The sequence below is a fragment of the Papio anubis genome, chromosome 6, assembly GCF_008728515.1.
Source record: "Papio anubis isolate 15944 chromosome 6, Panubis1.0, whole genome shotgun sequence".
In the NCBI taxonomy this organism is placed as follows: domain Eukaryota; kingdom Metazoa; phylum Chordata; class Mammalia; order Primates; family Cercopithecidae; genus Papio; species Papio anubis.
In genome coordinates this window covers 7,143,470-7,171,444 of record NC_044981.1, presented here as the reverse complement: position 1 = coordinate 7,171,444, position 27,975 = coordinate 7,143,470, and the positions used below count along the sequence as shown (strand labels likewise).

At 50.2% G+C, this 27,975-nt stretch overlaps 1 protein-coding gene across 2 annotated transcripts in view; it reads left to right on the top strand.

Moving 5' to 3' along the window:
* SSR1 (signal sequence receptor subunit 1) overlaps positions 1-15,089 on the top strand; it is a 44,032-nt gene extending 28,943 nt beyond the window's left edge. For both annotated transcript variants that reach the window (XM_009204412.2, XM_009204411.2), the window contains one exon: positions 14,288-15,089. In XM_009204412.2, coding sequence (XP_009202676.1) covers positions 14,288-14,312 — 25 coding nt within the window. In that variant the 3' untranslated portion in view covers positions 14,313-15,089. The remainder of the gene's footprint in view (positions 1-14,287) is intronic.
* The last annotated feature ends 12,886 nt before the right edge of the window (positions 15,090-27,975 follow it).

The window sequence follows — 27,975 nt, the reverse complement described above, 5'->3', positions numbered from 1 at the left end:
TGGTGATACGCTAGTATCATTGGCAGTTCTGTGAGGTTGAACAAAGGGGTGGTGTGGTGTGCTAGCATGCGAGTTAGGAGACCTCTGGGTCTTGATGGTACCCTAGCCACTAACCAAAGGCAGCTCATCCTTGGAGTCTCGGTGTGCTCTTTTGTGAATTGAGAGATGCTTGAAGTGTCTGCCCTAAACAGTCTTAATTATTTGACCTACAAACCCTTATTTAATTAAATGTTGTTATAAATGATTCTTCCCTTAAACCTAGTTTTTATTTAGCAAAAGAAAAAAAAAAGGAAACGCTCATGTCAGGCTGCCTGGGTTTGAATCCCAGATCCCCTCTTAGTTGTATGATGCTTCAGGTTTTGGTGCCTGCCTCCTAAGGTTGTTAGGAGTTACTGTGTGTAGCTGCTTAGAATATTTGCCTGGCTCTCAGTAAGCCACGTAAGTGACTGCTCTCATTTTCGCTGTAAAGCACCATACTGTAGTAACATCCCATGAAGCATGGGATGGGGAAGAGTATATGGTACCTTATGGACTTTGATGTGGTGGGGTAGTAGTTAAATTCTGCATATGTAAGCTAAATAGTGTTCTTTTTTTAACTAAAGGATGAAAATTTCAAGATGGGCATGTAATATGGCTAGCACTGGATTTAATGATGAACCAGAGTAATAAGGCTGGCAAGGGGAGTCTTTGTTTTGTCATAAATCTCTTACACCTGCACATCCAGTTCTTTTTTAGAACATGTTTGAAGAGACTCCATATTTCCCAGTGAAGTTGTTGGGGTTCTTGTTATTTTTGAAAATCATCTTGGAATTTATTTCAGCATCAGACTGAACCACCCAAAGAAAATCGGTCTATTTCTGAACAGTTTTTTCAGAAACCATTTCAGTCTCATCAACCCAACATTTATAGAAATAGGAGCTTAAGGCCTAAAGGCATTTTAGAAAGAGTGAGAAATACTGTAGTCAAGAGTAGTGTTCAGATTGAGTACATCAAGCATCTGCTCTGCTCTGTCACACACATCCTCATTTCATCTTCACAACTGCCCTGGGTAACCTTGTTATCTGTAGTGAAACAGCCTCAAGGAGTGCGGAGGCACCCACTCCTCAGGTTTGGTCTGCTGCTGTTTCCGGCTTGGTTGGAATAAGGTGTACGAGCCCTTCGGCAGGGAGCATGTTCTCAGTAGTGCAGAGTGCACTCACCTGGGTTCTAGCTTCAACACTTAGGATTTGCTTGATATTTTATATTCTCTGAGGCACTGCCTGTTTTTTTTTATTTTTAAATTAAATTTTATTTTTTTTAGACATAGCCTCTCTCTCTGCCATCCAGGCTGGAGGGCAGTGGTGCGATCTCAGCTCACTGCAAGCTCCACCTCCCGGGTTCACGCCATTCTGCTACTTCAGCCTCCCGAGTAGCTGGGACTACACACTGCCTGTATTTTTTTCTGCTATCACACTCCAGAGTCAAGCCACATTTATAAAGACTGTCTGGGCAGGGCATGGTGCCTCACTCCTGTAATCCCAGCACTTTGGGAGGCCGAGGTGGGTGGACCACTTTAGGTCAGGAGTTCGAGACCAGCCTGGCCACATGTTGAAAGCCCATCTCTACTAAAAAATACAAAAAAAAGGCCGGGTGTGGTAGCTCACTCCTGTAATCCCAACACTTTGGGAGGCCAAGGCAGGCAGATCACCTGAGGTCAGGAGTTCAAGACCAGCCTGCCTAACATAGGGAAACCCCATCTCTACTAAAAATATAAAAATTAGCTGGGTGCGGTGGTGCATGCCTGTAATCCCAGCTACTTGGGAGGCTGAGGCAGGAGAATTGCTTAAACCCGGGAGGCAGAGATTACAGTGAGCCAAGATCGTGCCACTGCACTCCAGCCTGGGAGATAGGGCGAGATTCGATCTCAAAAAAAAAATAAAAATTAGCCGAGTGTGGTGGCACATGCGTGTAATCCCAGCTGCTCGCGAGGCTGAGGCATGAGAATCACTTGAACCCAGGAGGTGGAGGTTGCAGTGAGCCAAGGTTGCGCCACTGCACTCCAGCCTGGGTGACAGAGTGAGACTGTCTCAAAAAATAAACACGTAAATAACAAGTAAAAGCTACTAACAACAACAAAAAAAAGTACAGACTGTCTGGAAAATGGCTCTCCTAAAAGGACCGGTTGCCACCATCAACAGTGGAAGATTCAAAGCAGTTGGTCCTTGGTACGCATGAGAACCGAATTTCTTTCCTTTGAATTCTTCAGAGCAGTTTAGTAGAGTGAATGCATGTTAAGGCCTTGCATTTGATATGTCATCCAGTTCATAAGTTGCCTTTTCCTGGCTAAAACATAATGATTATGTATTTTTCTCATCTGTCCCTCCACTGTGGGAATCAGATGTAGAGCAGGCTGAGCCTGCAGATAGGGCAGTGGCCAAAGGGTCACTCTAAGTGTTTTATCTCGACTCCTTACTTGAAGTCCACCCGAATAGCACACATCTGGTTTATACTGAAGCCCCCTGCCTAGAAATACTCATTTCAGGAACCACCAGTAAGCATCTGTGACCACACAGGCTTGTTGACTGATGGCCTCCCGGATCTGGTTTCAAGGGATAACCCGGTCTGTGCGCCCATGGTCTTTGCTCTGCCGCGTGGTCTTCGCTCTGCGGCGAGGACTTTGCTGCGCCGCCTGTGGTCTCCACAAGGGGCTCAGAGCTGAGTCTGAACTGCTTCATGGTCACCAGCTCCTGTCCCTCCCAGCCTTGAGAGGCTTTTCTCTCCAGATGAAACTTTTCCTTCCCGCCGCTTTCTCAGTCTCTGGTTGATTTTCTCTTGTGCCCGTCTCCATGGACACCCTCCCAGCTTCCATCTCTGTGGTTCTCCTGCCTCACTTCCTGTTCTGTTGCTTCTCCCCTTTGTCAAAATATCTCCTATGTTCTTGGCTTCCTTTTCGTTGCCAGGATTTCAGGCTTTCCTTTAACTGTTCTTCTAATATGGCTTCTGCCCACAAAAGCCTGCTCTGTCAGGATCTCATGGTTCCCCACTTGCCAGAACCTTCTTCAGCCTCAGTTCCCCAGCATCAACTTGTGTATTTAACCCATTGAACACCACCCCCCAAGTTCACCTTCATTTCTTTGGCCCTGCTCCTCACTCCTTTTCTGTTGAGGAATCTGTTGACTGACTCCATCCCGCTCTCTGCAGCAGCCTTTCCAGAGCGTGCCGGTTCTCATGGCTTCATCTGTTAACTGTTGATCACTTCAGTCCTGAGTTTTAGACCTAAATGGTTTCCTTAATGCCATTGTAACTGCCTGTGACTCATTTTCACTTACCGTGTTTATTGTAACGCCAAACCAACAAATCACAGGTGCTTGCTTCTCTCCGTCAGTCTCCCCAGTCTAACTTTTTGTCATTATGACTTGTTTATCCAACCTGAAATTGCATAGAGCCCCAAGTATGGTGCTTTGTACATAAGTATTTAATAAGTGACTTCCAATTTTGGCTCTGCTGTGAATAAAACGAGATTTCAGTTCTCTTCACTTTGAAATCTAACAAGTCAGAGAACATTGAAGAAATCTGAATTTAGTTGGGGCAAAATACTTGTCGTTTAAAATATTTCTGTTTATATTTTCTAATTTATTGCAGGAGGTCTTGGGTTTTCTATTTGAGTTCTAGTGCTTGCAAACTCAATGTGATTTCTGTCAGCGTATCTTAGTCAGGTTTGTTTATTATGAAACTTCTGCAGTGTGAAGTTCTATCTGAAAATGTTATTTAGTTATCTTCTGGGACTATTTAATGAAAGTGGGGTCATGAATCCTTAAAATTCTTGTGCAGATTTGAGAAACGTTTCTGTTATTTGGGGGTCAGTTCTTAAGTGCGGTAAAGCCAACGAGCACTTTGCTGTCTTGGTTGTTCTTACTGGTCTAACCTCCTGCTTGAACTAGTCTGCTGTCCTGTCAAATGCATCTTTTGATTTACATGTCCCTTAAATTAAAGCTGATCATGAAAATATTTGTGTGCAACATGTTTTCTAAAGTACCAGTGCATATTCCTGCTTGGTCTCAGGATGCATGAGGAATATAAAATAGAAGCCAAAAAAAAAATATATATCACAATTTCGATCATAATTTCCTCCTGGAAATTATTTAAAAGTTTGGTCAGGCACGGTGGCTCACGCCTGTAATCCCAGCACTTTGGGAGGCCGAGGTGGATGGATCATGAGGTCAGGAGTTCGAGACTACCCTGACCAATATGGTAAAACCTCGTCTCTACTAAAAAATACAAAAATTAGCTGGGCATGGTGGCAGGCACCTGTAATCCCAGCTACTTAGGAGACTGAGGCAGGAGAATCACTTGAACCCGGGAGGCGGAGGTTGCAGTGAGCTGAGATTGCACCACTGCACTCCAGCCTCGGTGACTCTGTCTCAAAAATAAAAACAAACAAAAAGTTCACACATTTTTGACATTTCAAGTAACAGAATGATGTTTTAGAATAAAGGTGGTTTAAGATTAGTTTTACAGGCACTCTTGGGCTGTCAGCTAGTTTGCTTTTCAGATGATGATCGTAAAGACACTCCCCACCACACAGGTATGAGTAAGTAAGGTCTCCCCCACCCCCACTCCCATACTGAGTTTCGATTCCCAATAATTGCACAGACTGCATACTCTAATTGCTTATTTCTAAGGAAGCTGAGATGGATCCTTCATTTAATTTTCTCATCTGTGTACCCACCCAATAAGTCAGTAGCACCTAAGATTTCTTTCCCTTCAAGATTTTATTCTAAGCAGTAGAATTAAACGTGTCCTTCACAGAAAAAGTAAGTTTTGATTAGAGGCTGTGCAAACTCTGGAGAATCAGTTTTTGTTACCAGTTAATAATGTTTTTAGCCTTTTCTGCTGAGAGGAAAAAATGCTTTGAAGAATAAAAAATACTACAGCATAACAAGCTTGAGGAGTTAGGAAAAAAATATATTAGGGCAGTAAGAACCAGTATTATGTCTTCTCTGCCATGCTTGAAACATTCAGTATTAAACTTTGGATTAATCCAAAGTCTGAAAAGAAATATACCAAAATGCTAAAGCTGTTTTTGGTTAGGATGGTGGGCTTTTTTTTTTCTTTTTCAGAATGTTTGTAATGTGCCTATATATAATGGAAGCAATAAATGCAACTGTGAAATTTATCTGAGCCTCCTACAATGAGTCTAATAATCCCAGTGGTTGTGGACAGCTTATTTGTGGCCCCAAAAGAAACTGAGCCACTTTTTAACTTGGATGCATTGTCACTACATAGTGAAAGAAAATCAAGATACTCTTTTTTTCTTTTTTTTTAAACAGTATCTCTGTCGCCTAGCTGGAGTGCAATGGCGCGATCTTGGCTCACTGCAACCCCTGCCTCCCAAGTTCAAGCGATTCTCCTGCCTCAGCCTCCCAAGTAGCTGGGACTGCAGGTGCCCACCACCACACCTGACTAATTGTTGTATTTTTAGTAGAGATGGGGTTTCACCATATTGGCTACACTGGTCTTGAACTCCTGACCTTGTGATCTGCCCACCTCAGCCTCCCAAAGTGCTGTGCTGGGATTACAGGTGTGAACCGCTGTGCCCTGTCAAGATAGATTTTTTTTTTTGAGACAGAGTCTCACTCTTGTTGCCCAGGCTGGAGTGCAATGGCATGATCTCAGCTCACCACAACCTCCACCTCCCGGGTGCAAGTGATTCTCCTGCCCCAGCTTCCTTAGTAGCTGGGATAACAGGCATGTGCCACCACACCCAGCTAATTTTTGTATTTTTAGTAGAGACGGGGTTTCACCATGTTGGTCAGGGTGGTTTCAAACTCCCAACCTCAGATGATCTGCCCGCCTTGGCCTCCCAAAGTGCTGGGATTATAGGCATGAGCCACCGTGCCCAGCACAAGATAGATTCTTTTTCTGTTTTTGTTTTTTTTGACACGGAGTCTCGCTCTGTCGCCCAGGCTGGAGTGCAGTGGCGCGATCTGGGCTCACTGCAAACTCTGTCTCCCAGGTTCAAGCCATTCTCCTGTCTCAGCCTCCCGAGTAGCTGGGTCTACAGGCGCTCACCACCACGCCCGGCTAATTTTTTTGTATTTTTAATAGAGACGGGGTTTCACTGTGTTAGCCAGGGTGGTGTCAATCTCCTGACCTCGTGATCTGCCCACCTCGGCCTCCCAAAGTGCTGGGATTACAGGCATGAGCCACTGTGCCTGGCCCCAAGATTCTTAATAGAAAATCCTTGAAAGTATTTCTCCTTTTCAGGGACTCAACCTTTCTCTTTGCTATTTGTAAAGTCATGAGTTCCTCTCTGCTGCCGAGTTGGTGCCAGTCAGTGCTCAGTGCAGCCACTCCTGCCGCACTCCCTTGCCTCTCCGGCTTTATGCCCACAAGAGTCCAAGCCACTCGGTCAGATCCTGACTCTTCCCTTCCGGAAACTCTCCTCTGGCTTCCACTGACATTTAGGTGACCATCGGTGCTCCACCACTGCCTGCAGGGCTCTCCAGGATCTCTCCCTCCCTGTCTTGCCCCTCCTGTGCTGCCCTCCAGGCTTCCTGGCCAGCCACCTCCACATCCTCTACCCTGCCAGGCTTGTCCAGGATCAGGGCCTTGGCAGTAATCCCCTCTGCCCAGGTCTCAGCCCCCATCTTCCCTGCTCTTAGTCTTCCTGACAACTCCCCTCATGGAAGGCCCCACACACCCTGCTCTGTTCTCATTATCTTCACCACTATCAGAAGTTACCTTGGGCCTGACATGGTGGCTCACGCTTGTAATCCCAGCCCTTTGGGAGGCTGAGGTGGGCAGATCACTTGAGGTGAGGAGTTCAAGACCAGCCTGGCCAATATGGTGAAACCCCATCTCTACTAAAAATACAAAAATTAGCCGGGTGTGGTAGTGCGCACCTGTAATCCCAGCTACTCGGGATGCTGATGCAGGAGAATCACTTGAACCCAGGAGTCGGAGGTTGCAGTGAGCCAAGATCGTGCCACTGCACTCCAGTCTAGGCGACAGAGCGAGAGACACTCTCTCTCTCTCTCTGTCTCAGCCTGGGCAACAGAGCGAGACTCTCTCTCTCACACACACACACACACACAGACACAGAGAGAAGTTACCTTGTCCTTCCATTGCCCGTCACTCACCCCTTGTGAATGTAAGCTTATGACAGCAAGAATTTTGTCACCAGCTCACCAAGTCTTAAAACAGGACCTGGCACACATGGTAGGTGTTTCATGTGAATTATTTAATTATCACACTGTGAAGTAGGTATGTCTCCATTTTTCTAATAAGGAAATTGAACACAGGTGAAATAACTTGCCAGAAATTCCTCAACCATTAAGTGGCAGAGCTGGACGCAGGTTTGTGTCCAGAGCCTTCATGTGATGATGCCATCTCCCTCATTTACTGAGGTTCTTTCTCCAGGGCACCATTCACTGGACAGCCGGGAGAAGATAAGAGGTTGAATTGGCATGCTTTGGGTTCACAGATGCATGCGTCTCTGGCTGGGAACTTGCGGGGTTATGGATCAGACTGCTGCACCTTGAGAAGTTGAAATGGCATCTTGGTTGTACATTGCAGCTCAACCAGGAAGCGTTTACTAAAACAAAAACTTAACGGAAACTGGCAAGCAAGTGCATAGGCGTTGCTAGAGATGGTTTCTGTGAAATTCCATTAGGTGACTTCCATAAAGGGAAGTGAAACAGTAGATCACAGCTGTAGCTTCAAAATAAAAAGTTGGTTCCTAAATTGAGTGAATTGTAACCTTAACTATTTTCTCCTTAATCGCATGACAAAGTTGCCAAATTCCCAGTGGAAACAACTCCATAACATCACAGGCACACAAAAGCTGCCACAGGAACACTGTGAGGAAAGAGACCAAAGGAAAACTATTTGCTCAGGCTCCCTTTGAGTAGTGCCTCACGTCAGGAGACTAACTATGTCTTTAAGAATTTATAAAAGTAGGCTGGGCATGGTTGCTCATACCTGTAATCCCAGCACTTTGGGAGGCCAAGGCAGGTGGATCACTTGAGGTCAGGAGTTTGAGACCAGCCTGGCCAACGTGGTGAAATCCCGTCTCTACTAAATATACAAAAATTAGCCAGGCGTGGTGGTGGGCGCCTATGGTCCCAGCTGCTTGGGAGGCTGAGGCAGGAAAATTGCTTGAACTCAGGAGGTGGAGGTTGCAGTGAGCCGAGAGTGTGGCACTGCACTCACCCTGGGTGAGAGAGCAAGACTCCGTCTCCAAAAAAAAAAAAAAAGAATTTGTAAAAGTTGGCTGGGCAGAGTGGCTCATGCCTGTAATCTCAGCACTTTGGAGGCCAAGGTGGGAGGATCACTTGAGCCCAAGATTTTGAGACCAGCCTGGTTGACATAGTGAGACCCCCATCTCTATTTTAAATTATATGTAGGTATTTTTTAAAAAGAATTTGTGAAAGTATACTTCTATGTGTTTTTTGTTTGTTTCTTTGTTTCTTTTTTGAGACGGTGTCTTGCTCTGTCACCCAGGCTGGAGTGCAGTGGCACAGTCTCGGCTCACTGCAACCTCCGCCTCCCGGGTTCAAGTGATTCTTCTGCCTTAGCCTCCTGAGTAGCTGGGACTACAGGCAGGTGCCACTACACCCAGCTGATTTTTGTATTTTTAGTGGAGACGGGGGTTTCACCATATTGGCCAGGCTGGTCTAGAACTCCTGACCTCGTGATCCACCCACCTCACCCTCCCAAAGTGCTGGGATTACAGGTGTGAGCTACCGCGCCCAGCCCACTTCTATGTTTTTTGAGTCAGAGTCCCGCTCTGTTGCCCAGGCTGGAGTGGAGTGCTGTGGCACCATCTTAGCTCACTGCAACCTCTGCTTCCCAGGTTCAAGGAATTCTTGTGCCTCAGCCACCCAAGTAGCTGTGATTACAGGCACACACCCCCATGCCCAGCTAATTTTTTGGTATTTTTAGTAGAGACAGGGTCTCGCCATGCTGCCCAGGCTGGTCTCAAATTCATGGCCTCAGGTGATCCTCCCAACTCAGCCTCCCAAAGTGCTGAGATTACAGGTGTGAACCACCACACCTGGTTCTAAGTTTCTCATAAGGGAATAAGTAATTACTCATGTCTGTGTTTTTTTGGTTTCATAATTTTAAATCTGTAGTATTTCTCCTCTGCAAAAGTTCCCTAAATGATGTGAAAACATTTTAAAGCATACCTGGTTATCCCCAGGCTCCCTTGATGCCCGTCAGATGAGTGTGTTTTGCTGCCCTCTGCCGCTCACGGACGGTACAGCAGTGACTGAACAACCCATTCCCGGGTCTGCCCCTTGGTATTGCCAGAAAGCTGGAGAAGCCTGGGAAGAAGGCAAGATTGTTAGGAACCATTCTCTCCTAAAGCCAACCCCCTACTCCAACCAGCCTAACAGTCTGTGCTCCACCCCTACCCCAGAACTAAAATGAAAACGAAAAATGCTGCTTTTGCTAAGACATCAATGAAATAATCTCGGATTTTTAAAGTAATTTGAATGGTTTGTGTTGGTAGAAAGATGAATGCAGTGAGGCAAGCCCGCGGGTCACCTGTAGAGCTGCCTGACCACGCCCAACATGTGCTGTCCAGATTCACCTTGCCTCCCAAATGAAGCAGTCTTTGAGGACAGACAAAGCTGGCCACCCCTCGACTTTGCCTCTGTCGTGTCCACACACGTATACACACAGGATGTTTCAGATGAACAAATCAAGTATTTTCAGTGGCTGGACAGTCAGTAGTATAGTATGATGGTGAATAGTGGTTGGAGGCCAGGCACGGTAGCTCCAACAGTAATCCTAGCCTGTAATCCCAGCGCTTTGGGAGGCCAAGGCAGGAGGATCACTTGACGCAAGGAGTTTGAGACCAGCCTGGGCAATATAGTAAGACCCCATCTCTACAAAAAAATTTAAAAATTAGTTTTTTATGTATTTAAAAAAATAGCTCTTGGAATTAGCCCTTGTTTGAATCAAAACTTACCCACTCAATGGCTAGATTACCTTGGGCAAGTCACTTGTCTCAGTCTGTCTCTTCATCTGTAAAATGGGGATAATAGTAACTACAGTTATTAGTTATCCTAGGAATATTTATAAAGTCCTTGCTGTATGTCAAGGGTTTTGACTTCTTAAAGTTTCTACATGTTAAGAAAAAGCTGATCCCGATGCCTGGCACAGAGTAGCCTTCAAATTTTCACCACTAAGAGTATTTATTTCCTCATTACATAAGCCGTGTTTATTTGTCAGCCAACTGAAAACCACTGTCAGCAACTTACTCCTCCCTGTGAACTTCTGGTAGAGGCCTCTCATCTTCTACTTAATGTTCGAGTTGGAAAGAATCTTAAGAGTCATCTCCTCCAGCTCTTTACCTAATGCAGGACCCTCTTCTATAACCACCTGTATGAGCACCTCTGCCTGGCCAGGTGACCAGCCTTTGGACAGCTCAAATACTAGTTCCTCCTTGAACCTAAATCAGCTTCCCTGTTGATGTCCTAGTTCTGCTCTGCAGATCTTCTTAGAAAAAAAAAAAAAAAAAAAATCTGCTTTCTGTCCCTTACAACAGTAAGGGGCAGCACCACCCACTCATTTCAGGTGGCCTTGCATCTGAAATGTTGGAAGAGAGCTATCACTTCTTTCTTTGTCAAAAATCATGTTATCCAGGCCAAGGTAAAACATCCTGCAACCTACATGGGTCTTTTGAAAAATACATTCCTGGGCCGTGCACAGTGGCTCATGCCTGTAATCCCAGCTCTCAGGGAGGCAGAGGCGGGAGGATAGCTTGAGCCCAGGAGTTCAAGACCTGCCTGGGTAATATAGCGAGACCCCGTTCTCCACAAAAAGGAAAAAAAAAAAAAAAAAGACAAAAAAAAAAAATATATATATGGAAATATATTTCCATAGAGCAATTTTGTTTTCAAGGAAACACTGCCTTTATTAAGATGATAATTAACTCCTTGAAACCTTACAGAGTCTATTGAGTTATGTAAATTAAAGGGTCCAAGTGATGACCTGAGATAAAAGATGGAAATGATTGCCATTAGCTCTCTCCCTCCAAAAACACATTCCTTCAGCAATTCCTTCCTGCTCTTCGGCACTTGCAGGCTGAATTGCTCCTGAGACTGGGGGTTTAGTAAAGGGTGGGGCTTCCTTGAAGTGCAAGGCTCAGGATGCCTTCCCCAGAGAGGCTCTGACACTGGGCTGGGGCCCAGGAGTCTGCATTTTAGCAGGTGCTGCTGGTTCTCCCACACCATGCTGCACACCGTCATCCAGGACAAGCCGTGGCTCACAGCCACGATGTCCCTGAGCAGCCATGTGGCCGGACGGTACAAGCACACTGAGGGCGGGGGGAGCTTGTCACTGATGAGGCTCCTGTTGCCCAGGGCCGTGTTCCGGGCCCCCTTCCTGGTACTTCTCACCCTTTGATAGCTGCAAGGCCACCTGAAATGGGTGGGGGGTGCTGCCCCTTACTGAGCGCTGAGCTCTGACCTGAGACTCCTCAAAGCATTTGGCTTGTGTGCACTCATACCGCTCTCGATTTGAGATAGGTTATAATATCATTCTAGAGCTGAGCAGATTGAGGTATATGTAGACCGGTAAGGCCGCCCCGCTAGTGAGCAAGGTAGCCAGGATATGGACGTGGGTAGGCTGGCCCCAGGAGTGCTCCCACTCTCTCCAGTGAGCGGCAGACGTATCCAGCCAAACACGCGTACCCCAGAGGCACCCGGAACGCCATATGGGGATCAATCATTTTCCTTCCCTGAACCACTTTTTTTCTCTCTTTTTTTTTTAATTTTTCATTTTTTGAGACGGAGTTTTGCTCTTGTTGCCCAGGCTGGAGTGCAATGGCGCAATCTTGGCTCACTGCAACCTCCACCTCCCGGGGGATTCTCCTGCCTCAGCCTTTCGAGTAGCTGCAATTACAGGCATGTACCACTACGCTTAGCTAATTTTTTGTATTTTTAGTCGAGACTGGGTTTCTCCATGTTGGTCAGGCTGGTCTCGAACTCCTGACCTCAGGTGATCCACCCGCCACGGTCTCCCAAAGTGTTGGGATTACAGGCGTGAGCCCCCGCGCCCAGCCCCCTAAACCACTTTCTCCTGCAGTATTTCCTGTCTCCGTTGGTGCCATCACTTCCAGAAGAAACTCCCTTTTTGCAGACCCCCTCCATCCTCCTGCCTCTTAACAGTCTCTTATATCCAGCTCTTCTGTGGCCCTACCCTGCTCTGGGCCTTGGGAATATGTGGCAAGCTCTTGGTTCCCATATGCTGCCCCTGTGGGTGCGGTGCTGCCTTTGCCTGCAGTGCTGCGAGAGCCCTGCCCCACTCTCCCAGCTGCCAGTCTGGTCCCCTTCCAGCCCACCACCTGAGTTGCTTCTGTGGTCATTGTCAAATGGCATTCTGATCCTGTTGCTCTCTCCTGCCCCTAAAGGTTCCCCACAGCCATCAGGACAAAGTTCTCCACCATTAGCTTCTGCCTGCCCTTTGGCCCTTCTGTCTCACTGGTCCTCCTGTGAATTTGTACTCCAGCCCGGCAGCTCCCTCCCTGTGCGCACCACACTGGTGCCACCTCCTGCCTGCCCAGGCTGCCCTCTCTCCCAGACACTCTGCCACCTTCAAACTTACACAAAAGTTTCAAAATAGTATAAAGAAACTCCCTATACCCTTCACCTTCACCCAGATCGTGCTTAGCATTTCACCACACACAAATGCACACACCCCCCATATGTATTTTTTTCTGAGCTCTTTGGGAGTAAATTGCAGGCATACCACGTCCCCTTTCCCCCAGAAACACCAGTGTTTACCTTCTAACAACAAACATTCTCTCTCTTTTTTTTTTTTTTTTGAGTCGGAGTTTCGCTCTCTTGTCCAGGCTGGAGTGCAATGGCGTGATCTTGGCTCACCGCAACCTCTGCTTCCCAGGTTCAAGCGATTCTCCTGTCTCAGCCTCCCGTAGCTGGGATTACAGGCATGTGCTGTCACACCCAGCTAATTTCGTATTTTTAGTAGAGATGGGATTTCTCCATGTTGGTCAGGCTGGTCTTGAACTCCGGACCTCAGGTGATCCACCCGCCTTGGCCTCCCAAAATGCTGGGATTACAGGTGTGAGCCACTGCGCCCGGCCCAAACATTCTCTTATATAACTAAACTACGGTTATAAAAGTCAGGAAATTTAACATTTATGCAATGGTTTCTAAACTATAGGCTGTGTTCAGACTTCACTAATTGTCTCAGTAATCCTCTTGACGGCTATTTTGTTTCCTGGTTTGGGATCACGTAGTATGTTTAGTTGTCATGTCTTGGTCTCCGTTGTTCTGGAACAGGCTCTCTTTCAGCGTCCCTGGCATTTTTAAAGAATGCAGGCTAGTTGTTTTGCAGAGAGTACCCCAGTGAGAGTTTGTGGGATCCTTCCCCTGGATCACATTCAGATTCTGCCTTTTTGGCAAGAATAGCCCTGCAGCAATGCTCTGGCCTTCCTAGCTCAGCATCTCCAGGGCCACATGGTGCTGCTGGGTTGGCCTGTGACTGGTGATGTGGATACTGATGACTTGGGAATGGTGGGGTCTTATTTATTTTTTACAACCTCCATATTCATGACCCCTCTTCTAAGAAAGCTTGTGTAGACCCCCGCAGGCACCCGCAGTTAGGGTAGGTGTCTGTCCCCTCACCCGAGTCCTGGCTACAGTGCCTCACCTGCACTGACCAAGCCATCCTGGTGTGTGTCTCTTCCCCCGCTCGACTGCAAGGCTCAGGGGACCTCATCTTGTTCACGACGGTGCCCCAGCTCCTATGGGCCTGGCACATAGTAGGCACTTCATAAAGATTCGTTGAGTGAAAGAAAGAATGAGTGAGATTTGGGAGCTGACTGAGTTACAAAGCAGAACCCGCCAAATCTCTCCAGATGAGTCTTCGTGTGCGGCTTTCACTGCTTTACTCGTGAAGCATGGCGAAATGTTGGGGTTTCTTTTTATGCCAGATTCTCACTGAAAGCATGCAAGTCTGATCAAATCCCAAGAAAAAAGCATGGTATTTGTCCTTCCTTTGGGGAATCACAAAATGGACCTGTTGTAGAAACTTTGAACCCCATCCTCGATTTTTCCATGTGTTTCTTCATGGGAGGGTGCGTGGGTGTGAGGGGAGAGTCTCTGGGTCTTTGATCGTGGGAACTCTTTGGCCCGGACAGAGTAGCAGAGAGTCTTGGGCCCCGCGCCTTGCTGCTTCTGTCCAGCCACACGCTTCGCGCACCAGTAAGGAAGTGCCTGGAGGGGCGTCCGGAAGCCTCGCAGGAGGTCACTGTCTCCCTTTGCTCTTTCAGACGCCGGAGGAGGGAGACGCACTGATGACATCTGGCCGCTCCTGCAGCTCGGGCGCCTCGCGGTCTCCAGGTGCAAGGCCAGCGCTTCCACCGTGGCTGCTTCAGGACATCCCCCAGAGCAGCTGTTCCTGGAGACCCGCCATCTTTTCTGCATCGTTTTGCAATTTGTGAAACTTAGGACAGCAGCAGCCCACTCAACCGGGTGCTCCACCCATGGCTCTGGGAAGTCACCCCTGGGCATGGCTGTGTCACGAGGGTTTTGTGGCTGAAGAACAGCTGTTGTGTGCTGTTTACGGGTGATTTCCCAGGAAACCAGTCCTACTCCTAGCCAGTAGGATGGGGATGCAGGTCCCACCAGCAAGGACTGGCTGAACCGTGAGACCCATGCAGTCGGCCCCTTGGGTCAGCTGCCCCCACCCACTATGCTGATGGTGACTGAGGCCACAAGACAGGGGGCTCTGCGTGAAGCCCGCCAGCCCCTGCCATGTGATGGTTGCAACGCATACCTTAGAGCTTCCAGTTCCGTCTTAGGACATTTTCAAAGATGAGCGTCCTCAGGAGGGGCGGTGGAGGGGGCATGTCTGGAGAGGCTTGAGGCGCGGGGAGTGCTCGGTGCCCAGGCCGAGCAGTGCCACTCTGTGAGACCAGTGGGCTCCTTCCAGCCGGGCTGCCTGAGGCCGCTGTCTGTGTGCTGGTGCCCATTGTGGGCTCTGCAGCGCTCTTTCCTTGTGCTGACGTGAATGGAGTTGAATTGCCCTGAATCAAATTAGACGGAAATAAATTGAATTGAAAGGCCTACAAATAAGTATGAATCTCTTGCTGAGTGCCAGGCTCTGGGGAGTCACAGCTGAATAAGACAGCCCCTGCCTGTCTTCACACGAGCCGGGCCCATAACTAATACTGTGGACTTGCAGCAAGAGCACGTTTCGGGTGGTGGGTGAGAGTGGGGGGAGGGCGAGAGGCTTCAGGAGGAGGGATCTTTGAATCTTGAGCCTTTGAGAATGGGAGTGGGGATTTTGAAACAAGGTAAAGGTAAGAAGGACACAGGGGACCTGGGAGGCAGCAGGAGCAGAGGCGCACCGCATCTGAGGTGAAGATGGGAGAGGGCGGAGACGTGGTGCTCACTTGCCACCTGATAGAGGCACACACACGTGCACACACAGTCACAGGCGGAGAGAGGCATCGAACCCTCAACCTGTGAGCCACACGCATCAGAACCACCCGGAACGCACCCACATGCCTACTCCAGCAGAATCTCAGGGAGCTGACCCAGGAACCTGCGTTTTAAAACAAGCTCTACATGTGAATTCAAAGATTAACACTGTGTGTGTTGGGGGCGGGTGGTGAGCCCCTGTCAGCCAGCGGGGGGGATGGGGGTGCATTCAGTGATTTGCAGGCTGGGCCTGCCAGGATTCGCCCCTGGCACATAAGTGAGTCATTGTTGCACTTCACTGCACAGCACAGTCACCTGCAGGACCTGTCCACATACAGACTACTGGGCTCCAGCCCCGAAATTCTGAGTCAGTCGGCCTGGAATAGGGCCCAGAACTGCTTTGCTGATCAGTTCCCCGATGGGTGATGCCGGTACAGGGACCTCTGAGAAAGAGATGGATTGAAGAGAGGTGAGGAATCAGCCAGACTGAAGGAAGCCCCCACTGGCTCTCCTGAGACTGAGGTGCTGGGACAGTCGCAATATTTGAAGCGCTTTGATTTGACCAGATGTGCCTTTCTCTTCTCTGTGCCCGTCGTTGGTTTCAAGCCTTCTGCGACAATGGTATGGTATTCTGGACATGTGACAGATGCCCAGTGCCCCGATCTGAAGATGGGTGAGCCTGGGCCACGATGCCCAGTGGTCCCCGGCAGGGTCCCTTGCTCAGGGTGATGCCGTCTCCTAAACGGTGCGGCAGAGACCCATGACTCTGAGGCCACTTAGGAGCATTTCTGGGCATCCATGCAGTGCCTTGATTCCAGCACCCAGAAATGCTTCCGGTGTTCCCAAGGTCACAGGTGGAAACCCCAGATGTCTCTTGGAAGGCTGTGCTGCCATCACCCTTGGGGCTTGGTCATGTCCTGGATCTAGGGGTGATCATGTATCAGCAGACTACACAGGATGGTAAGTCTGTTCACAGTAGGAACCCAATGTCCCACCAGCAAGGAGCTCAGCACTGTGCTCAAGCCCGAAGGCACAACCAGCTTCCAAATTCCATCTTCACAGGTCTATGGCTGCAGCTGCACATGGTACCAATGCTGTGCCAATCAAGAGAGGAAACCACATATGAATTTGAATGGGGGAAATTTGACATAACTGTAACAGGTTTAGAGAAGTGAGGGGTTGGCTAGTAAGACGTCAACTCCAATCATCCAGGAAGAGCAGCTATAAGAAACAGCCTCTCATCCAACCGCTCCTCCCACCTTGAGCCCTCATTTGAGAGAGCACTGCCCAGACTCACCGGAGGGCTGAGAAGTTGCTGTTGGTGCCACAGCAGTGGGACTTGCTGGATATCCAGCTCTGGGTGGCCAGAGTTAAGCTGTTCCTGTAACGGAAGTGCCTTCCTGGAGGAAGTCGGCCACAGAAGAGGATGGAGGAAGCTGCTGGGTGCTGCTGACCACCATGCACTGCAGGAGCCTGGAGCTGGAGGGTCCGCCAGCATGGCAGGAGTCAGCCAAGTGGGCACACAGGGCAGGAAGAAAAACCTTCTGGCCATGTCCTACCACTGCTGCCTCTGACAAAACCTAACACCGTGTCAGCACACAAAGGAAATGTCTAAAGGGGCCAGGTCCATTTGCTCAAAGCAGGCAATGAAGGATGAACTTGGAGCCGCATGGCACTAAATTGATAAGCGGCACAGCTCCCAGACTCTCTGGTCCTTGACAGGAGAGTCCAGGGTGTGGGAACTTGGCAAACCTATTATTTGATCAGAGGAACAGGGGAATTGGAAGGGGCCTCAAGAGCTCCTCTGTCCAGCCCCTCACCACTCCCAATGCAATACCAACCCTCTAAGCAAGGTCACAGAGCTTAGTGGGTGGGAGAGAGGGACTGTGCCACCTTGTTCTCCTTCTGCCCTCGTACTCTGTCTTTCATAGGCATTTTGCCGTTAAATTGGACAGATAAACTGGTAGCATCCATTTTACAGATAGGCACCCAGAGTTGAGAAACCCCCGTTAGATGAATAAATATTCCCAAAGAGAACTCAAGACACATTGTCCAGTTCTAGGACAGCGGAATTTCCTGGCTTTCCCCAAAAAAACTCCATAACTTTTCTTGTTTCTCTGAATTCTATAAAGACATTTTAATGAAATGTGGGAACCACACTGGGCACAGTGGCTCATCAAGCCCGTTATCCCAGCACTTTGGGAGGCGGAGGTGGGCGAATCACTTGGGGTCAGGAGTTCGAGACCAGCATGACCAACATTGTGAAACCCCGTCTCTACTAAAAATACAAAAATTAGCCAGGCATGATGGCGGGTGCCTGTCATCCCAGCTACTCGGGAGGCTGGGGCACCAGAATCATTTGAACCTGGGAGGCGGAGGTTGCAGACAGTCGAGATTGCACCACTGCACTTCAGCCTGGACGACAGAGCAAGACTCAGTCTCTACATAAATAAATAAATAAGTAAATAAGAAATGTGAGCGGCAGCCAGCATGACTAAGGCAGCGCTTTCCACACCTGGTATGGTACTGCAGGAGCCCAGCGAAGATTTGTGGATTTGGTTTATAACTTGTCCAGCACAGGCCTTGGACCTGGGGTCATCCATTCTCCTGTGAGCATTAAAAGAAGGGTTGTCGTTGCGATGGTTGTGCCGGTCCCTAGTGCTGATGGAGACTGTCCTGTGTGCTGTGCCCGCAGCATCTCATGAGACTCCATAATGAAGAAGCCCCGTCATCATCCACCTGTCTGTCAGCCGTATCAGGAACATGCAGAAAGTCCACCAGGGCAGTGCACTGGTCAGGGCCGGATGCCACAAGAAAGCCCTCCGTCTGGGGGCTTACACAGTACGGACAGATTGCCTTGCAGTCCGGGGGCTGGAAGCCTGAGAGGGAGGCTTCGACAGGGCTGGTTTCCCCCAGGCCTCTCCTCCGTTTGCAGGCGTCTCCTCCTGCCGCATCCTCCAAGTCTGTGTTCCAAGCTCCTCTTATAAGGACACCTGTCAAACTGAATTAGGACCCAGCCTGATAGCCTCACTGAAGCTGAATTACCTTTGTAAGGGCCCTGTCTCAGATATGGCCACATTCTGAGGTAGTGAGGGCTTCCCCATGTGGATTTTGGGGAGACTCAGTTCAGCGTATGGCAGACAGGATTTCCTGTGGACTTGACTGTCTGTGTGGAGAAAGGCTTCGCACACTACGTCAGAGATGCCATCTGAAGTTGAAACTGCGCTTCCTTACCTCATGATCCTGTTAACTTCATCTTCAGATAAACATGGAACACTTGCAACCCCCAAGCTCCTGAAAATACGCGAAGCCCCTTCCCCTTTAGTTTTTATAATTCTAAGCAGGTTCTTAGAATTAGAAAAGTGTCTAAGCCTCTCTCTAGTATCAATAAAAAAAACAAAAACAAAAAAACTGAGCTCCAGTCCCAGAATCCTGCGGCCTTCCCGGCATGTAGTGTGATGATGGTGTATACGAGGATCTTGTTCAACACTCTGGGACACAAACGGGACCCACGGCTTTCACAGGCAGCACTCCTGTCGTGGACAGCGGGCTGGAGGAATGTTGCAAGACTGGGGTCCACTCTCCAGGCTCAGGTGAGCAGCAGTACCAAGACCAGCCAACAAGGACGTCGCCTCAAAGGGCCCCATGCCCTGAACTGCCCTTTTTGCCCAGATCCAGGACACCCCACGGCCTCTTAGAAAAGGAAATGTTTGGGCCGGGCGCGGTTGCTCACACCTGTAATCCCAGCACTTTGGGAGGCCGAGGCGGGTGGATCACCTGAGGTCAGGAGTTCAAGACCAGCCTGGCTAACATGGCGAAACCCCGTCTCTACTAAAAATAACAAAAATTAGTTGGACATGGTGGCAGGCGCCTGTAATCCCAGAGACTTGGGAGGCTGAGGCAGGAGAATCACTTGAACTCAGGAGACGGAGGTTGCAGTGAGCTGAGATTGTGCCACTGCACTCCAGCCTGGGCAACAAGAGTGACACTCCATCTGAAAAAAAATAAGAAGAAAAGGAAGGAAGGAAGGAAGGAAGGAAGGAAGGAAGGAAGGAAGGAAGGAAGGAGGGAGGGAGGGAGGGAGGGAAGGCAGGCAGGCAGGCAGGAAGGAAGGAAGGAAGGAGGGAGGGAGGAAAGAAAGACAGAAAGAGAAAGAAATGTTTGGCTGAGCACAGTGGCTCAGCCTGAGACCCAGACTGAGGGTGTGTCTCAGTGAAGGCCTTAAGTGCTGAGGGAGGATTGGGGGCTATGGCTTTAAGGGCTCCAACTCATCTACAGCTCTGCGGGGACTGTATGTTCTGGGCAGTGGGCATTTTAAACCCATGTGGGAGATGAAGATGACTGAGGCCCAGGGCTGCCGGATCGCACACAGAGAGTGGGGTGAGAACTTGGACTGGAACTGTTTGGCTCCCAATCCCAGAAGCTGACCACACAATGGCACTCCCGGGGTACCCTTAGATCAGCCAGTCCCAGCCCTCCTTGCACATTAGAAAGCTCTTGGGAGCCAGGCTGGGCGCAATGGCTCAAACCTGAAATCCCAGCACTTTGGGAGGCTGAGGCGGGTGGATCATCTGAGCTCAAGAGTTCAAGACCAGCCTGGCCAACGTGGTGAAACCCCGTCTCTACTAAAAATACAAAAAAATTAGCTGGGCGTGGTGGCGGGTGCCTGTAATCTCAGCTGCTGGGAAGGCTGAGGGAGGAGAATCGCTTGAATCCAGGAGCCGGAGGTTGCAGTGAGCCAAGATCACCCCACTGCACTCCAGCCTGGGCGACAGAACAAGAAAATCCATTTCAAAAAAAAAAAGAGAGAGAGAGACATAGACTGAATAGCTAAAAGGTATTTGGTGCTGGGCTAAGTTTTGGATGGTATGCAAAAAAGAATAATTGCCTCCATCCTATCCTTCAGGATCTGAAAATCTAGCCGTGGAGACAGCGCAGCTTATTTTTAAAAAGGCAAATGTACTCCATCCGATGTATGGTGAGTGAACACCAAGCGAGTGAACACCAGAGAGCTGGGGTAGTCACGGGGGGCCTCAAGGAGGTGGTGAGGCTGAAGGAGCAGAACGGGGTTTGGAAGAAGGATTTAGGATGTGGAGGGCATTTTAGGGGAGGACCAAAGAGAGGACAGGTGTGCCCAGGCATGCCCTGGGGGTGTGAGGGCAGCTGGATCCTAGGGTGTCTGAGAGTGGTCACCCAAAGGCATGCTCACTGTGGGCGTGGCCATCACAGGACAGGGCTACAAGGGGTGTGACTATCAAGAGCAGAGCCATTCAAGGTCGTGCCCATCCGTGGGCGTGGTCACCAGGGCTGAGGTCGTCTGTGGGCGTGGTCACCACAGGGCGTAGCTGCACAGGGTGACAGACGGTGGGCATGGTCGGATCAATTGGGAGGCAGGGTGGACTTCGGCCTGTTCGCGAAGCAGAGCTTGGATGTCATTCTCCAAGACTTAGAGGCCGGTGGAGGTGTTGGGCAGGGAGAGTGCATGGACAAATAGGTGCTTGAGGAACACTGATCAGATGTGGTGTGCCAGCTTCAGCTGTCCTAGCGTCACCATCCCTCGGTGGGCGCTGGGAAGAAGACAGGCGTCTGCAAGTCCCATCGAAATCCCCCCGCCGCCCTCACCTCGCTTCTCAGGCTTCACTGTGAAGCGGGTCAACTTTTTCCAAGGGCAGGAGAATGTGTGGTTCCCTGCTGCCTGAGGGGGCTCTGCAGGCCGAAGGTAAGGAGTGCTGCTCGCTCTGCCCCTGCGGAGACCGGGTCAAGCTGGTCCGGCACCTTCCTCCCTTTTCTACCTGAAGCAGGACTGGGAGTGGAGCCCGCCCAGCAAACGCAAGGCCTGTCTTTGGGGAGAAGAGCTGCCTTTGGGACCTTCCTCGCTGGGCCGGTCCAGCACTCAAGCCTCAGCGCTGCCACGTGGCGCCCACGACCCCTCCCTCTGTCGGGGGATCGACCCCTCTGGAGCTGCGGAGCTCACCGCGATCTTCCCTTCTCTGGAAACATCCAAATCCCCACCCACTGCCCCAGGCCAGGCCAGTCAGATGCGCTGGCCTGGAAATTCCACAGACAGCAGGGAGAGCCCCAGAGCCCCTGCGCTGCAGCTGCTGCAGAGGGCAGGGCCTGGACTCCATGCTGCTGTCTTGTGTGTGGTTTCGCTTTGTTCCTTGTTTCTACCTTCTGTCAGCGTATCTCCGGAGGCCTTTGGGTCGCCCCTCCTCCCTGGCCACTCCTCTCCCCCGGACCCAGCCCTCAGTCCCTCCCTGCCTCGCCCCGCCTGGCGCACTCCAGCACTTGCCCTGGTCGCTGTTCCTGGACACGAATAGACACTGAAAGTCACGCTTTCTTGTACAGTCCGCATTTTATTTGCAAAGCGCAGCGGGTAATGCATTGCGGTCATTCAGCTCTGCTGTCCCTTGGTCTCGGCAAGGACTGCTCTGCTCTTCCACTGCCCTGGGTCCCAAACCAGTTCTGCCCACACCCTGCCCTTTGCCCATCGTCTCAGCCCAATGGCCTGTCTTCACCCACGCCTTCAGGGAACTGGGCTCCCTCTTCTTAGGCAACATTGTTTTCGCCCACTTCCTCTTTGAGCGTCTCACCACTGTCCCCTGACTCTTCCCCAGCCTGTCTGTCTCTTTCCTAGGTCTCTAGGGCTCCCCTGCCCCCGCCACCTTTCCTGATCTCATTCACTCCTATGGCTCTTCCCACAATAACCCAAACCTGGCTGTAGCTCTTACCCGACCCCTGGGCTTCAGATATCTCCACCTGGATGTCTGCAGTGGACCCACAAGTCTTTCTTCTCCTCCTGGAGGCAGCCCCCACGTTCCCCTCTTGGGATCCTCCCCTTTTCTGTGCAGGAGGGGTGGGGATATTTGACTTGCCCACTGCTTCAAGAATGGCATGTGACCCAGAGGTGGGCACCTGCCTCAGACCAGCCTGAAGTCCTGGTTTCTTGTTGGGACGAGCAGCTGTAGTCGCCAAGCTGGCTGCACATAAGCTGAGCGACTCTGCTGCCTGGCAGGGGCCCTCCCTGAGAAATAAAGCAGAACCAGGAAATGGAACACAGTGGGCTTGAACACTAGCCTTGGTGGACCTGCATCTAACCAAAGTCACTTTCTGGACTTTTTGTCAATGTGGGCTAACCCATTCTCATTTTTGTAGAAGCTGATCTGAGTTATTTATTTATTTATTTGTTTATTTATTTATTTAGTTTTGAGACAGGGTCTCGCTCTGTCGCCCAGGCTGGAGTGCAGTGATGCCATCATGGCTCACTGTAGCCTCAACCTCCCAGGCCCAAGTGGTCCTCCCACCTCAGCCTCTCAAGTAGCTGGGATACAGGCATGTGCCACCACACCTAGCTTATTTATTTATTTTAGAGATGGAGGTCTGACTTTGTTGCCCAGGGTGGTCTTGAACTCCTGGATTCAAGTGATCCTCCTGTCTCGGCCTCCCAAAGTGTTGGAAATCACAGGCATAAGTCAATGCACCCAGCCTCTGAGTTGAATTTTTGTCACTTGAAGACCTCTGAGAGACACCTCCAACAAGACAGAACCCATGATCTCTGTGTTCCATCAAACCGCCTTCTCCCCCTGGCTTCCCTGGCATCCTTCATGGCACCACCTCCCCCGATTTCCAGTGACAATGTTGAAAGCTTGACTGCGTCCTCATTGCAATCTTCCTTCCTTAAGTAGAGCCAAATGTGATCTCTCCATTGCTCTTCTCCTCCACAGCCCACTTCAAACACTCATACCTTTTCTTTCTCTCCCCAACTCCTTTTTTTTTTTTTGACAGGCCCTTGCTACATTGTCCAGGTTGGTCTCAAACTCCTGAGCTCAAGTGATCCTCCTGCCTCAGCCTCCCACGTAGCTGGGATAACAGGTGCACACTACCACATCTGGCCCTCATTACCTTTGCCTAGACTATTTTGATAATTTCTCTGCTGGCTCCCCATCTCACACTGTTGCTAGGACATTTCTAGACTGCAGTTCTGATGCACTCACAGATGCCCTCAAGAACCTTCAATGGCTCCCACCTCCAGCAGGAAATGAACTCAAGTATTCAGAGCTCTCCTGACTCCAACTCGCTCCTGCATCTATTCACGGTCCGCTGTGCGGCATGTCAGCCAGTGGACCGCCTGCCCTTCCAGCCACAGCCCACACCACTCTGATGTGATGGGACACCCCGTGGCCAGCCTCCCTGTGCCCTGAGCTTCTCCCTGGCCCCGGGCCAGTGACGCTCCTCCAGCCTGCCGCTCCTCCAGCCTGCTGCAACCTGCCGAAATCCTTCCAGGGGCCTCACTCTGTAAATTCAGTCTACACGTCCCCAACCAGCAGTACCTCCCACCTCCAAATGCCCTTGATGCTCTGGGCTTGCCACTCCATTTAACAATGTCCTTCTCAGCTTTTTTCTCCTAAGCGGCTGGAGGGCAGAGTCTGTGTCTCATTTGCCTGAGATTTCCTCCCCTGCTGAGCTCAGGGCCTGCAAATATTTGCTGGGTAAACATGGACCGACAGCCTGACCAGGAGCCTCCTGCTCCCAGTGCCGCCACTCCCCGTCTGGGGTCTTCCTTCCGAGTCATCTGGATACGCCAGCAAGCCTGGATTTTCATCTGCCTGCCAGGCTATCCCAACTTTTTCAGAGATGATTGCAAAGCTCACCGCCATAAAGCCGATCTGCAAACACTTTTCTTGCTTCTTTTTTTTACCTCAACTAAACACACTAAAATACATAAATAAGTAAATATATACATAACAGGAAAACTTGGCGTGGTGTAATTCAGTTTTGGTAAACAATGATGGTGTTCTCTTCTTATTTGTACCCCCTCCTCTGCCACCTCTCTCACACCCTCCTGCTCTCTCCTGCCACCCTCCAGGTGCCCTCTCTGACCCCACCTCCCCTCCTGCCCTCACTCACAGTCAGGAAGGCTTCCCATTTCCTCCCGACTTCCCCAGTGGGACCCAAGCCCTCGGGAGTCAGGACAGAAGGTGACTTGGGTGGAGGCAGTGAGCTAGGAAAGAAAGGCAGTGGGTATGATCTGGGCCATTTGGAGGGCAGGGCAGGGGCAGGGAGACTTGGCTGGCTGGGCGGCGCTCTGGGGTCCATCCACCCTGAGCTGAGAGGAAGGGTGTCGTCCCCCATCCAGTGACCGTGAGGGGCAGGGGCACTGAGCTGCAGGGGCCACCACCCCAGAGCCGCCAGAGCCACTCTTGACCAAGCACTGAGGACCAGCCTTGGCACAGGCCCTAGGTGGAGAAGTCCCAAGGACACCAAACCCACCATTAGCGCTGGCTTGACTGAGCCTCCCTAGTGCTGATACTAGATAACAAGTGCAACCGTGTCCAGATCCGAGGGCAGGCGTGGATGTAAGGTTCGTGGGAGGGCAAGGCCACCAAAAACAGGAGTGGCTGGCCTGAAACACTGAATGGGTTGGGGGCCATTGGTCACGCCTTGGTATGGAAACAGAATTCTAGGTGGGGACAGGGGGGGCCCCACAGACAGGAGGGTGCAGTGGTGCCATGGGGTCAGCAGGGAGACCCGACAGGACCAAGGAGCTGAGGGAGGTGGGCAGGGATGGCTTCCTGCAGTGCGACCCCTGTGGGGCCAGAGCCCCACACTCAGGCAAGGGACTGTGCTTGGAGTTCAATGCTTCCAGGGCCCCATCATGAAACTCTTTATGATATTATCTTCGAACTGGGATTTGTCAGTGAACTCTGATGGGACAATGGAGTGTGCACTGGGTACCGGGAGCCCCAGCTCCTATGTGGTCCTGCCTGCCTCTCTCTCCTGCCTCCCTGGGACAGGTTCTTGGCCACTCAACCCCCTGCCCTTGCCTAGTGATTGCAGCCCCCTTGGCCCCTGGTGGAGGCCTGGGTGTGGAGGTAGAGAGGGTTGGGTAGATGTGAGACCTCAGGCACCTGTGGGCACCTGCATGTAAGTATCCCAATGCCTAAGGTAATGTGGCCTTGGAGAACCCATTGGCCGGGTACGGTGGCTCATGCTGTAATCCCAACACTTGGAAGGCCGCGGTGGGAGGATTGCTTGAGCCCAGGAATTTGAGACCAGACTGGGTGACATGGCAAGAACACCAGGTGTGGTGGTGTGCACCTTGGTCCCAGCTACTTGAGAAGCTGAGGCAGGAGGATCACTTGAGCCTGAGAGATTGAGGCTGCAGTGAGCTGAGATTGCGTTGCTGCACTCCACCCTGGGTGACAGAGTGAAACCGTGTCTCTTAAAAAAACAAAACAAAACAAAACAAAAACACAAGACGGGCACAGTGGCTCACATCTGTAATCCCAGCACTTTGGGAGACCAAGAAGGCACATCACTTGAGGCCACCAGAAGTTCGAGACCAGCCTGGGCAAATGGTAAAACCTTGTCTCTACTAAAAATACAAAAAAAAAAAAAAAAAAAAAAATTAGCCAGGTGTGGCGGTGTGTGCGTATAGTCCCAGCTACTCGGGAGACTGAATCACGAGAATTGCTTGAACCCAGGAGGTGGAGTCTGCAGTGAGCTGAGATTGTGCCATTGCACTCAAGTCCGGGCAACAGAGCAGGGCCCCACATTTTCATTTATCCATATGGATCCCACCATTATGAGCCAGCCCTGACAAGTGTGTATCAGGAGACTAGGGACCCAGAGCTCCAGGGAGGTGAGTCAGGTGGAGGCAACTGCTCCTAGACTCAGTGCTAAGGTTGAGCCCAGCCACAGGTTCTTAGAAGTTCCCTTTTGGGGGTAGGTGATCCCAAAGTTGGGTGGGAGCACCTGTGCCAATATAGGTAGAGGAGTGGCTGCAAAAGCAGGGAAAGAGGCCAGACAGGAGACTTGAAGGAAGGTTCTGGTACATATCCTAGATATCAGAGAGTTACCCCAGACCAAACAACAGCTCCATTGCAAACAATTTGCCTTGGTGTTAGCCTGAGGGGCAACTAGAGGTACATCTGAGGGGCAGGAATCTGGAACAATCTTTAACAGAGCCCTGGTTTGCAAACTTTTATGGGCTTTAGCAAATTCTCCAGGAATTTGCTAAAAATGTACATGGCTGGGTCCTCCTCCCGAGATCCTGAATCAGTAGATCTGAAATGCAATTTTTTTCTTTTTTTTTTTTTGAGACAGAGTGTCACTCTTGTCACCCAGGCTGGAATGCAGAGGCGTGATCTTGGCTCATGGTAACCTCCACCTCCCGAGTTCAAGCCGTTCTCCTGCCTCAGCCTCCCGAGTAGCTAGGATTACAGACGCCTGCCACCTTGCCTGCCTAATATTTGTATTTTTAGTAGAGATGGGGTTTCACCATGTTGGCCAGGCTGGTCTTGAACTCCTGACCTCAGGTGATCTGCCCACCTTGGCCTCCCAAAGTGCTGGGATTATAGGTTGAGCCACTGCACCCAGCCTGAAATGCAATTTTTAACAAGCAACCCAGATAATTTTCTTTTAGTGGGTAGGTGAGTGGGTGGGTTGTACACACAGAGGCACCTGATATGAGTGAGAAAAAATGGTTGGTCTTGAAGGCTCTGCCCCAGCTGATGCCTCATGGAGGACAGATGAGCCATCCCTGCAGAACCCTGCCCAACCCACTGAATCCTGACCCAAAGTTTTGGTGTTGTCATACAGAAAAAGAGAACTGGAACAGTTGAGAATTTACTCAGTGACCCTGGGTATGCCAAATATCTATGTGCCAAATTGCATCAGTGCCATGTTTCCTAGAGGCCACGCATTCCTAGTTTTCAGTAACTCCCTTTTCAGTGGACAACACACACCACCCATTCTTGGGGACTTGTGTTTTAGGATTTTGCTGGTGGAGAATTTCATCCGTACCAAAGTACTCAATAGCCAGCTGACCTGGGCAAATCATTTCAATGCTCATCCCTGCTCTGAAGGAATGAGGATTTTTTTCCTTCACAGCTGACTGGACTTGGGTGAAGACAAGAAACAAAAACCACAGGAAAACACTGCAGTGTGCAAAGTCCTGTACAAACACATCTTAGAATGAGGAAGGGAAAAGTGAGGCCCAATGAAAAGAGCAACACTCACCAAGTTAAAACGGCGTTTGAGAAGTGAGATGACTTCCTTTATTTTCTTTATATTTTCCTGCAGCTCCTAAATTTTCCACACTGAGCAAGGCGTTACTTTTATGTAAATTCCCATAAAAGAGTCATGTCAGATCCATGGAGGAAGGCAGGGCTGGGGAGCAGCTGAGCGAGCCCCTTGCTGGCCTCACAGCCTGGGAAGCAGATGCCACCGTGGGGACATGAATTCCTGCCCTGACAGCCAGGTGAGACTTGAAGCAGTGAACGGCAAGGGCCAGGGATGTCACTTTCCTACTGGGCTGTGACTTCCTTCCCCTAACAGTAAAACGGGAAAGGAGTGACCGCTTGTTTCTTATTTAGGACACTGACTCTGGCAGCCCAGAATTGGAGGGGACTCTTTTGTTGCTAAAGAGCAACCTTCAATTACAAGCTTAAAATAAGCCTAGTCATCCTCCCTCACTCCTGGCCTCCTCAGAGAGGTGGTTATGAAGGGGAGAGGCCTGAATATTCCAGGCCCA